The sequence below is a fragment of the Phacochoerus africanus genome, chromosome 8 (assembly GCF_016906955.1).
Source record: "Phacochoerus africanus isolate WHEZ1 chromosome 8, ROS_Pafr_v1, whole genome shotgun sequence".
Taxonomy (NCBI): Eukaryota; Metazoa; Chordata; class Mammalia; order Artiodactyla; family Suidae; genus Phacochoerus; species Phacochoerus africanus.
The window spans coordinates 61,802,595-61,815,650 of record NC_062551.1 but is presented as its reverse complement, the minus strand read 5'-3'; the positions used below and the strand labels follow the sequence as shown (position 1 = coordinate 61,815,650).

General features: G+C 44.2%; 1 protein-coding gene across 1 annotated transcript; it reads right to left on the bottom strand.

The window, feature by feature from the left end:
• Positions 1 to 9,039: 9,039 nt before the first annotated feature.
• On the bottom strand, positions 9,040 to 12,022 carry LOC125133473 (zinc finger protein 134-like). The gene is made up of 2 exons (XM_047791616.1): positions 11,959 to 12,022; positions 9,040 to 10,849 (listed from the first exon to the last, which is right to left on the bottom strand). The coding sequence occupies exons 1-2, from the start codon at positions 11,996 to 11,998 to the stop codon at positions 9,612 to 9,614; spliced, it is 1,278 nt and encodes a 425-aa protein (XP_047647572.1). The 5' UTR covers positions 11,999 to 12,022; the 3' UTR covers positions 9,040 to 9,611.
• Between the last annotated feature and the right edge of the window lie 1,034 nt (positions 12,023 to 13,056).

The following is a 13,056-nucleotide window of genomic DNA, read 5'->3' as shown; positions in this document are numbered from 1 at the left end:
TCATTTCCCTGGTAATCGCGCTGACAGTATCTGTCCAGGGATTCCAGATTAGCTCTGAAAAACATGGGTGATTTGTGCATAAAAGTGACAGCTCTTAATAAGTAAAGTTTTTCAAAAGGGCAAGGAGGTGAACAGAACTGACTGGAGGGAAGTTTCCTTTGGGTGTCTAAAAAATATCACGGGAAGGTGAGCCGAAGACACAAAGGGGACTGGGGGAGGAATAGAGCGGGAGGTTGGGCTTGGCAGATGTAAGCTCTATACATGGAGGGGATAATTGACAAAGTCCTACTCTATCCCACCCAGAATTATAATCAATGTCCTGTGATAAACCATAATGAGAAAGACCATTTTAAAAAGAGAGTATAGGAGTTCCTGTCATGGCTCAACCGAAACAAATCTGACTAGCATCCATGAGGATATGGGTTTGATCCCTGGCCTCACTCAGTGGGTTAAGGATCCAGCATTGCTGCGAGCTGTGGTATAGGTCACAGACACGGCTCAGATCTGGTATTGCTGGGTCTGTGGTGTAGGCTGGCAGCTACAGCTCTGATTCAGCTCCTAGCCTGGGAACCTCCATCTATATAACCGAATGAATTTGCTATACCACAGCAGAAATTAACACAACACTGTAAATCAACAATACTTTAATTCAAAAAAAAAAAAAAAACATGAGTTACCACTGTGGTGCAATGGGATCAGCAGTGTCTCTGGAGCACTGGGACACAAGTTCAATCCCCAGTCCAGGCCAGTGGGTTAAGGATCCAGCATTGATGCAGCTGAATTGTAGTAGAAACTGTGGCTCAGATCTGATTCCTGGCCTGAGAACTCCATATGCTGTGGGCAGCCAAAAAAGGAAAAGAAAAGCAAAAAGAAAGAATGATGGTCTTATTCAGATGGCCAGCAGGCATATGAAAAAATGTTCAACATCACTGATTAGAGAAATGCAAATCAAAACTACAATTAGGGGAGTTCCTGTTGTGGCTCAGTGGGTTAAGAACCCAACCAGCATCCATGAGGATGAAGTTTGATCCCTGGCCTCACTCAGTGGGTTAAGGATCTGGTGTTGCTGTGAACTGTGGTACAGGTCACAGACTCAGCTTGGATCCTGTGTTGCTGTGGCTGTGGTGTAGGCAGCTATAGCCTGGATTCGACCTCTAGCCTGGGAACCTCCATATGCCATGGGTGTGGCCCTAAAAAAAAAAAGCAAAAAAAAAAAAAACCCTCTACAAATAAATGCTGGAAAGGGTCTGAGAAAAGGGAAATCTCTTACACTGTTGGTGGGAATGTATTTGGTACAGCCACTGTGGAGAACAGTATGGCGGTTCAGCAGAAAACTATAAATAGAGTTGCCATGTGATCCGGCAATCCTACTCCTGGGTATATATCCAGAGAAAATTCTAATTTGAAAAGATACATGCACTCCAGTGTTCACTGAAGCACTGTTTACAATAGCCAAGACATGGAAGGAACCTAAATGTCCATCAGCAGATTAATAAATAAAGAAGATTTGATATATATACACAAAATGGAATATAACTTAGCCATAAAAAGTGAAATAAAGTGAAATAATGCCATCTGCAGTAACACGGTGGGATTTAGAGATGATCACACTAAGGAAGTCAAACAAAGACAAATATCATGTGATAATGCTTATATGTAGAATCAAAAAAATGATATAGCGAGTTCCCATTGTGGCTCATCAGTTAATGAACACGACTAGCATCCATGAGGATGCGGGTTTGATCCCTGGTCTTGCTCAGTGGGTTAAACATCCAGCATTGCCTTGACCTATGGTACAGGTTGCAGATGAGGCTCAGATTGGGCATTGCTGTGGCTGTGGTGGAGGGCAGCAGCTACAGCTTTGATTCGACCTCTAGCCTGGGAACTTCCATATGCCTCAGGTGCAGCCCTAAAAAAGAAAAAAAAAATTAAAAATAAAAATTTTTAAAAAGAATGATTCTTTTCCCATTAAAAGGTGATAGAGTTCCCTCGGGGCAGGGCAGGTTAGGGATCTGGCCTTGTCACTGCAGCAGCCTGGGTTGCTGCTACTGGGGGTGTTCAATCCCTGGCCTGGGGAATTTCCATATGCTGAAAGGCAAGGACAATAAAACCAAAACAGTTATTTAAAGCACTCATGTACTAATATTATCTTTTTTTTTTTGCTTGTTAGGGCCAATCCTGCGGCATATGGAAGTTCCCAGGCTAGGGGTCAAATCAGAGCTGCAGCTGCCGGCCTACACCACAGACAGTCACACCAATGCCAGATCTGAACGTCATCTGCAATCTACACCACAGCTCACAGCAAGACCAGGTCCATAACCCACTGAGCAAGACCAGGGATTGAACTGGAATCCTGGATACTAGTTGGGTTTGTTACCGCCGAGCTACGATGTGAATGCCCTCCTTTCTGTTTGCTTTTATTAGGTTTTAATGACGTTAATATGCTGCATGTCTTACATTTCTGCTCCTTTGTGTGCCCAGTAATTGTATTGCTAACAGATGAGATAAACGGTACACCAAGCGTGGCATTTGCTTTCCCTGTAGTCTCGTATTTTTGTTGTTGTTGTTGTTGCTATTTCTTGGGCCCCTCCCGCGGCATATGGAGGTTCCCAGGGTAGGGGTCTAATCGGAGCTGTAGCCGCTGGCCTACGCCAGAGCCACAGCAACGCGGGATCCGAGCCGCGTCTGCAACCTACACCGCAGCTCACGGCAATGCCAGATCGTTAACCCACTGAGCAAGGGCAGGGACCGAACCCGCAACCTCATGGTTCCTAGTCGGATTCGTTAACCGCTGCGCCACGACGGGAACTCCTCGTGTTTTTTTTTTTTTTTTTTTTTTTTTTTTTTTAGGGCCACACCCGCGGCATATGGAGGTTCCCAGGTTAGGGGTCCAATCAGAGCTACAGCTGCCGGTCTACACCACAGCCACAGCAACTGCCAGATCCAAGCTGCATCTGCGACCTACACCACAGCTCACAGCAACACCGGATCTTTGACCCACTGAGCAAGGGCAGGGATGAAACCCACAACCTCATGGTTTCTAGTCGGATTCATTTTCGCATTCGCCACAATGGGAACGCCTAGTATCCGATTTTGACATGGCTTTCAGTAAAGGTACGTGGACACTTCCTTTTCATTCTTTTCAGAGCACATTTTGGTCCCATTATCTTAAATTTCCACTATCTAGTTGATGTGATTCTGAGAATCCTACCTATGGTTCTGTAGATGATGACACCTACATTTATAACATAATCCTCAATCCTATGTGCGTCCCAGGAATTTTTTGACATAGTGCCCTCTAGTGGTACTTTTCCAAACTTCAGCTAGTTTACTCACACTTGCAACCCATCAGGACACAGCCAGTAATTTCAGAGGAAGTTCTCTCCCCTTCTCTTCCTCCCAACTCCTCATCTCTAGCTCCCGACCCTCCCATATCGTGCCACCTAAGTTCTAAATTCTAGTCACATTAGCCTCATGTACCATGAGTTGTGTCTCTAGGGTCTAAATGGGTGAAATCATAGGGCCCCATTCCTTTGTTTACCTTCTAGGAAGTAAAGTATCCCATTGGCTCCTTCTGATTTTCTTAACACTTATTGAATAGCTGGAAACAAAGACCAAAAAACAAGAAATTAAATAAGCATGAGTCTTTTCCAGATAGAGGAAAAAATAAATAAAAAAGAAAAAGAAAAAAAAAAGGAAAGCCAGAGAATGAAGCTCTCACAATCTGAGAGCAGTTTTTCTTTTTTTTTTTTGGGGGGGGGGCGAATTCCAGCTTTATTTTTCCCATTTTACCCATAACAAAGTAGAAGAAAAAATACAGGATTAAAACTGCAAAAGTAGTTAATTCGTAAAACACATGTACACAAAAAAATCCTGAAAGGAAGACAAGCTTATTTACAATGAAGAAACACATGTAAAGTAAGGTAGTTTGTAGTTTTCATACAAAACATTAAGAAAAGTCAAACACAGGCTACATGGGTGCCATTGGTTTTAGCAATATTGAAGGAGAGAAAACAACACTTATTTAGAGACACATTCCAAAGGTCCAGGTTCTACACCATCAGTGCAATGAATTCACAAACTGTATTACAGCTACTTAAGAGTTTAAGAACTGTTTCTGTGGAGTTCCTGTTGTGGCACAGCAGAAACAAATTTGACTAGGAACCATGAGGTTGTGGGTTCAATCCCTGATTTCGCTCAGTGGGTTAAGGATCCAGCATTGCTCTGAGCTGTGGTGTAGGTCGAAGATGTGGCTTGGATCTGGCATTGCTATGAATGTGGTGTAGGCCGATCCGACCCCTAGCCTGGGAACCTCCATATGCCGAGGGTGCGGCCCTAACAAGAGGAAAACAAAACAAAACAAAAACTGTTTCCGAATATGTCACATTTTCATCCCTCAGAGGTTCATCCCTACAGGTTTCAACTATTTAAATTTCTAGCTTCTGAGAAGGAGAATGATTCTAATATGCTTTCAAAAGAATTACAGTCTCTGTAGACCAGAGGCCAACTGTGGCCACAGTCTGTCTGCCCTGAGAGCAGTTTTTCTGATGGAAAGACTTCAGCATTTGTCCGAGGCTGGGCCTCTTGTTCCTAGGGAATCATTCAAAAGGCTCAGGAAAAAGCACCTTCCCTAGAACTCACCTTGCATTAGGTATACCTGAGATAGAAAAAGCCTCTACACCCCTTAAATAAGTAGCCTTGTTCCCAGTGGTTCCACACACCCGAGGGCTTCCCACAAACACCCAGTATGACAGCACTACCCCCCAAGGATTCCACAATTTCTAGGTCCATTTGGGCCACCCTCTCTCAGTCCAGACTTAACGTAGCTACATCTCTTATTTCGATGTTTCTTCTGTGGTGTAGGGTGACAGAATGATTTTGCAGCAGGGCTAGGAGGCAGTGAGAAGCTGAAAGCTTGAGATGCTGGGGACTAAGGCATAGGGGGTCTGCAGAGCCAGGCAGATACCAGGTGGATCACTGGGGCTCAAGGCAGAGTAGTGGGTGCCGGAAGTAGTCTTGGCAACCAGGAGTGGGATGGGGTGGAGGTCACATCACTTGATTCTTTGGGAGAGGTGGGTCTAGGTAGAGGGTGTGGAGGAGCCATTAGGTGAGGTGGAAATCAGCACACAAAGATGTTCTTGTGTAACAGACCACACAGCTGGGCTGCTGTGGATTGCAGGGGTGGGAAGCAGCAGAACCCAGTGCCAGGAGGCCAGAAAGCCCAGGGAAGTAGTCAGTCGGACTAGAGCTGTCTCTGTACTTTCTTCCTGAGTACCACCTCCTGACACCTCGCATCCCGAGCCAGCAGTTTTGAGATTTCATGGCTCTGTTTTCCTTCCCATCAGAACCAAAGGCCCCAGGCTCTTTGCTACTTGAATGCAGTGCACCCCAATACAGAGCTCTCCCCTAGTCCCTGGGGCTCCAGCTATTTATGAATGTTGGCAGGTTGTGCTCCTTTCTGGAGGCTTTGAGGGACCAGATTCTTGCTTGTTTGGGTTGATGGCAGAATTGTTCCATGTGATTGTAGGACTGAGGGCTCTGTTCCCTAGATGCTCTCTGCTTGTACAGAGGGGATCTGCAAAGTCACACTTTCTTCAAAGATGTTCTTGTGTAACTGAACGCGCTGAGACCTTCCGATCTTGCTGGCTGTCAGATGTGGGGTGTCCTTGGCTCCTAGGTTTTCTCTCCAGTCCTAGTGCAAAGCTATTATCTCAGAAACAGCAAGAGGGCATCAAATGCTCTTATCCTACCGCCATATTTCTGACTCAATGTCTGCATCTTTCTCCATGCGGCTGGGAAATTTTCTCCACTTTTAAAGGGTTTACGTGGGAGTTCCCATTGTGGCTCAGCAGGTTAAGAACCCAACTAGTATCCATGAGGATGTGGGTTCAGTCGCTGGACTCACTCAGTGGGTTAAGGATCCAGCATTGCCCCAAGCTGCAGCATAGGTCAAGGATGAGGCTTGGCTCTGGAGCTGCTGTGGCTGTGTTGTAGGCCGGTGGCTGCAACTCCGATTTGACCCCTAGCCTGGGAACATCCATATGCCATGGGTGCAGCCCTAAAAAGGCAATAAATAAATAAATACTTAAGTGATTATATGGTGCCCACCTGAGACAAGTCTTATTGCAAAGTGCATAATATAAATATGCCAAGTCCCACTGGCCATCTACAGACAACCCCATGGGTTCTAAGGATTAGGGCATAGACATTTGGGGAAGCGATTATTCTACCTACCAGTTTGCCCTGAATCCAATTCATATATGTCCTTGGTTGCAAAATACACTAAACCCATCTCAAGATCCCAAAAGGTCTCATTCCATTACAATATCACCAATCAAATTGCATCATCCAAAATGTCCAAATCAGGTGCAGGTGAGGCTCTGCGTAATCCACCCTGGGGTACAAATCCTCTCCATCTGCAGATCTGTAAACTAGAAAATGAGGTATCTATTCCGCAAATAAAATGGACCAGACCCAGAATTCCTTATATATTGCTTCCAAAGGGGAGAAAATGGAAGGGGGAAAAAAAAAAAGCCACCAGACCAGTCTGAGAACATTGAAATCAAGCCTGGCAAACTACACTAGGTATCAAGGCCTGGGAATATCATCTGTGGTTCAGGACTCTGCCCACTAGACTCAAAGCAAACTCTGGGTTCTACTCGGCTGAGTCATGCTTCCTTTCTCAACAAAGTTAACAAGGTTTGCAGGTTAGTATTTTTCTCAGCCAGTTTCATATGTAGAATATTGAAGATCCTCCGCCCTTGAATTTCATACCTTGTCCCTACAGATCCAAGATGCTCCTAGTAGAATAAATATTTCATTCCACCAGAAAAGAGGTTGGTCCACATATTTTTTTTCCACCAAAGATGTATCTATTTTTGGCTTTTGCTGAGATAGCTGAGGGTTATCTTTAAGCTTCCTATAGGCTCTCCAGTTGTATTGAGGGAACTTCCTTAATTATACAGTTAATCTCCTAAGACTCAGTATTCTGATTCTTGATTTGCTGAAGTATAATAAAAGGCTTTGCAGCCACATTGTTATTATCCTAGAATGTTTTCCTGACCATGAATCTTTTTTTTCTTTTTGGGCACACCTGCCGCATGTGTAAGTTCCTGGGACCAGGGATCAAACCCATGCCACAGCAGTGACCTGAACGGCAACAGCAACACAACCAGGTGAGCCACCAGGGAACTCCATGAATCTTAATTTCAATGTTTTTCACAATTAAAATGTGCTAAGAATTTCCTAAATCACCAAGTCAGTCTTGGGTCTTCTCTGTCATGTTTTACTATAATTAGTAAGAAACAAGACAACTTTCAACATTTTTAAAAAGTTTCCTGGAGTTCTCATTTGTGACTCAATGGTAACCAACTTGTATCCCTGAGCATGCAGGTTTGATCCGTGGCCTCCCTCAGTGGGTTAAGGATCCAGCATTGCTGTGAACTGCCTGGCAGCTGCAGCTCTGATTCGACCCCTAGCCTGGGAACTTTCATATGCCTCACCTGCAGCCCTAAAAAAAGCAAAAAGCAAAAAATAAAAAAATAAAAAAAATTTCCTCAGCTAGGTGTCCACAAAAAGACTTGCACATGAATATCTGCAGCAGCTTTATTTTTAAAATTTAGAACCTGGAGGAGGGGGGAACCTTCAAAGAGGAACTAAGATAAACTGTATATCCATATATATCCATAGAGAATATTACTCAGCAACAAAGGGAATGAGTTATTCACACACAAAATATGGATGAATCTCAAAATAATCATGCTGCAAGACAGCAGACAGAAATAAATTAAAGGTTTCACTTAAATAAAATTCTAAAAAAGGCAAGTTTATGTATATTGAAAGTAAATCAATGGTTGCCTAAGGGTGGTAGGGAAAGTATTAGGAAGGGCATTGAGAAACGGCTTCTGAAGCAGCTTGAGTTAACTTTGAGGGTGATGGTTATGTCCAGTATCATGACTAAGTGATGATTTTAAATGTGTATACATATATTAAGTCTTACCAAACTGTACACTTTAAGTGTGTTCATGATACTGCATGTTGACTCTACCTTTATTTTCAGTCCCAGGGTACTCTCCATGCAGCAAAGACATCAGGTAAAGAGCCTGAAAACTACAGAAAACTACATTTTTTGCTCTGCCACTGATCCTGTTCATAAGGGTCACAGCCCTGGACAGCATGAGAAATTCCATACACCCTGATCTCATTCAAAGTGATCTGAATGTTTATGGAAGTGTTTTCACAATGAGCACAACCACTCTCATTTGCTGAAGTCTCTTTAATCCCAACTATTTACACTCAGTATTTCTTTCTCTTTTTTTTTTTTTGCTTTTTAGGGCCAAACCCTTGGCATATGAAGGTTCCCAGGCTAGGGGTTGAATCAGAGCTGTAGCTGCTGGCCTGTGCCACAGCCACAGTAACACCAGATCTGAGCCACGTCTGCAACCTACACCACAGCTCATGACAACACTGGCTCCTTAACCTACTGAGCAAGGTCAGGGATTGAACCCTCAACATCATGGCTCCTAGTCAGATTCATTTCTGCTGCACCACGATGGGAACTCCCAACACTCAGTGTTTCTATATCAACTTTGTTTCCTTCCTGGACACAGTAGGTCTTACAGCAAGTGACCTGTGCACAAATTCTGGCCTTCAGGACATATGGCACCTGGCAGGTCCTGAGGAAAAGCTGCCCCTCAACAGTGCTGGAAAATGTGGGACATATGGTAGAAACAAGACATTCCAGCCATGCTGCTTCCAAAAAACACAATTTGTTACATATTACCCCCTTAAGGTGATGCCTGGACCCTCTAATAACTCTGAAGTCCAGAGAAAATCAGGCCTGCCAAGCCCTGGATTCTCATCTAAGCTTTGGTCAGCAATGTAAATTAACAACAAAATTGGACTGAGAACTGTTCTGTCAACCTACTGTTCCATCTGAGGCACACAAAGTCAAAAGCCCCCACAAACACTGTTTACCACTTGTCTGGCAGAGCCTAATTGTTTTCAAACCACTCTAAACAGCAAAAAGAACCTCCAAGATTTAAGGTAGCTTAAATAATAAGGTCTTTATTATCTCACAAACCAGAGCAACATGAGACAAGTGGGTCAGCCAGGTTGGGTGACTTGGAGACTGGAAAAATCTGTCACAAGTATTACAAGAGACCAACAATGTCCAAGAAGAGAATAAACCTTTTCTGCTACGAGAACACAGCTCAGGTCCTCTTGGCTGAAGATGGATCATGTCCACTGCTTTTCCAAGTCAGAGGGGAGGAAATGAGGACTCTCATTTAACCCAGGTTTCTTAAAATTCCCTCCAGGAAGTGGAGAGAGAGTACAAAGTCTGCTTCTCATAAGGATCTTTGGGTAACTAAGCTGGTAGAGTTGAGATGGTTTCAGCCACAGGCTTTGACATCGACAAATTAGGCAAGGTACCTGAGCAGGTCTGAAAGTGCAAATTAGACCCTGAAAGCTTCCCCTGTATCTGGCATTCATAAAGTATCTTCCCAGTGTTAATGTTCAGATATATGAGGTTCAACATAAGATTGATGTCTCCCTCTCCAAAGGGAGTCACAGAGCTCCTCTCCATGAGTCCCATCGTGTCGAAAGCATTCCTAAAGCCTTCCTGCAGTGTGAACTTTCTGGTGCCTAATGAGGTGGGAGCTTAAGCTATAAGATTTTCCACATTCATTGCATTCATACGGCCTTTCTCCAGTATGAACTTTTTGGTGCCGAACAAGGTGGGAGGTTCTGATGAAATCTTTCCCACATTTGCTGCAAACAAAAGGCCTTTCACCCGTGTGAACTCTCTGGTGTGCAATAAAGTCAGAGCTTCGGCTAAAGAATTTCCCACATTCAACGCACTCAAAAGGCCTTGTCTCAGTATGAATTCTCTGGTGTTTAATGAGGGTGTATTTGTGACCAAAGGATTTCCCACAATCACTGCAAACATAAGGGTTTTCTCCAGTATGGATACTCTCATGCTGAACAAGTGTAGATTTGTGTCTGAAGACTTTCCCACAATCGTTGCACTTATAAGGCCTTGCTCCATTATGAACTCTCTGGTGTACAATTAGGTTGGAGTGATGACTGAAGTGTTTTCCACATTCATGACACTTATAAGGCATCTCTCCAGTGTGAATTCTTTTGTGCTGGGTAAGGTTGTCTTTGCGGCTAAAGGCTTTCCCACATTCACTACACTCATAAGGCCTTTCTCCTGTATGGATTCTCTGGTGTTGGACGAGTGTGGCTTTGCGGCTGAAGGCTTTCCCACATTCGTTGCACTCATAAGGCCTTTCTCCAGTATGGATTCTCTGGTGCTGGACAAGTGTGTCTTTGCGGCTGAAAGCTTTCCCACATTCACTGCACTTGTAATCCATTTGTCCAATATGAAAAGTCTCCCCACTCTCAGTGCTCCTTGTCTTCCTCTTGCTGTGGGTGGCCTTTTGCTGGTGACTGCCCAAACTGTCCTGAAAGTCCTTCTGCTCCTCCTTACAGGCAAAGGGCTTCTCTAACAGGTGAGGTTCCTGACAAACTCTACAGTTCTTCACAAAAGAGGTCTTGCTTTTGTCTTCTCTTAAGAGTTTCTCCATAATGTATGGCTTCTGATGTTGGTCAAAGTTTGCACTGAACCAGAATTGTCTCCCACATGCCCATGTGTAAGATTTCACTCCATGGCATGTTTCTTGGTGTTCATCCAGGTGTAAAATATCTTTCAAAATGGGACCACGTAAGTCACAAGTGTAAGTCACCTGAGTCAATGAATCTACCTTGGAAGTAGGAACATGTAACACTCCTACAGAAACACTCTGCTCAGAAGTTGCCTCTTCATTCTCCACTCCATGCCAACAACCTGAAAGGAAAAAAAAAAAAATGCTGTTGATAACTTCAGTGGAAGTGGACATCCCTAACATAAACATGTGTCTAGAATACCCAGGATTTAGTTCACAGGGCAGGATGACAGATTTGAGATCAGGTTGAAGAAAGAGCAGTTGTGCAGTATTAGACTTTAAGACCCTTAAGGGGTTACAGAATGGGGAAGGTCTTACAAGAGACAAAAACACAAGGATGGGGTGTAGCTCAGGGCAAAGAGCCAGGAAAGACCTCCAACTTACACTTTGCGAATAACTTTTAGGAGGATTTTGGCTATTGGTAACAAGTGAACATGATCCAGAAATGTATATCTAAGCCCAGAAAATCTGATTTAAAATGAGTAACTGGGGTTAACGAATCCGACTAGGAACCATGAGGTTGCGGGTTCGATACCTGGCCTTGCTCAGTGGGTTAAGGATCTGGCGTTGCCATGAGCTGTGGGGTAGGTTGCAGATGCAGCTCAGATCCTGCATTGCTGTGGCTCTGGCATAGGCTGGTGGCTACGGCTCCGATTAGACCCCTACCCTGGGAACCTCCATGTGCCACGGGAGTGGCCCTAGAAAAGTCAAAAAGACAGAAAAAAAAAATAATAATAAAAATAAATAAAATAAAATAAAATGAGTAACTGGTATTGAAAAACTATTTTTTTCTTTTTTTAGGGCTGCACCCTCAGCATATGAAGTTCCCAGGCTACAGCTACTGGCCACGGCACACAGCGATGCCAGATCCCCAACCAACTGAGTGAGGCCAGGGATCAAACCTGCACTCTCATGGATACTAGTTGGATTTGTTTCTGCAGCGCCACTATGGGAATTCCTCAAAAACTATATAAGAAGATGTGTATGTTTCATGTCCAATAGAGGAGCACAATATAGAGGAACAGTAGAGAGTACTGATGAGTGGGGTGGATGGCACTGGGACAGAGATCATTACAGCAATGACAAGTAAGTAAAGTATCCAAAATGGGAAGGAAAAGAGAAATAAGGTATGACCTATAGCCTGGGCACTAAACAGTAGAGGGCACAGGACAGATTTCTGGTGCTATCTCAACCTATCCCTAAAGCCACATCCTCCCCAAGCACAACTCACCAGGGCCCATCCAAGCCCCTTCTGCCATGGCCAGAGTCATGACCACTTACTCAGACACTTGTTCTTTCCCACGCTACAGTTCAGCAATCACAAAGGATCTAGAAGACAGAAGTCACAGAAGAAAGACAAGCAAGTTAAGTAGGAAAGGAGAGACCCAGGGTAGCCCCTGCCATGAGAGATTAAAAGAAAACTAAATATTACAAAATGAATGTCTTGAAGGAAAAACCCAGCAGACTCCACAAGGAGTAACCACGACTGTAATTCACGACAGAGGGCTCATGAGTGGAGAAAGAGCCATCTACCCAGGAAGAGAAGACAGGCAGGGTAGTATCCATTGGGCTGACCACATGACTCTTGACCTTTGAATTCTTTCTGACAAGTTTGGGGCCACAGACATTGGGAAACATAAGGAATGGAGGAGGCAATATACACAGCTGAACCCTGTAACCCAGAGAAGCTGAGGGGGTACCCATGGTCCACTCTCCTCCCCAGCTCCCTCTTTCAAACTGCAGGACTTTGTGTGACTGATGCCTCTTCTTTCCTCATTTTCCATTGTTCAGCCTCATCTCTCCTCATTTTCCATTGTTCAGCCTAGAACAGCAAGCAAGTGGACAGACAGACACTGTATAATCTGTGTCTATCAGGCAGGGACCAACCCTTCTCCCACCAGCTGGTTCCCATGGGATCCAGAGATTATGCCTCTTACATACAAATTTGAGCTCCTCATTCCCCTTGAAACCCTCAGTCCCAAAGCCCCCCAGGCCATGAATTCAGATTCCAGCTTGATATACACATCACTCTTTAGACCACGTTTCCTTCATTATCTGTGGAGGCTCACAACATAGGTACCTCCCAGATGTAAACCTGCACAAAGCATCCAGAGAATGCTTGGTTAATGCATTTGGGATTACATCCAGCCCCAAATAATGGCTCCCACTGCCACAGGTATTTCTCAATTCAGCTTTTAAATTCTTCCCTCCTGATTCAACTTCAGCAGTTCAGAATCATGTGCAGATTATCAGATAAAGCCAGCTTGTTCCCAATTTGCTACTCCACGCTGGGGATGATATGCCTTCATTAATCACAGGCTTAACACTT

Excerpts from the sequence above, each read along its gene's own strand:
- LOC125133473 (XM_047791616.1), bottom strand. The coding sequence starts at position 11,998 with ATGACTCTGGCCATGGCAGAAGGGGCTTGGATGGGCCCTG. Across the intron at positions 10,850-11,958 it reads AGGGGCTTGGATGGGCCCTG|GTTGTTGGCATGGAGTGGAG; the intron begins GTGAGTTGTGCT and ends TTTTCCTTTCAG.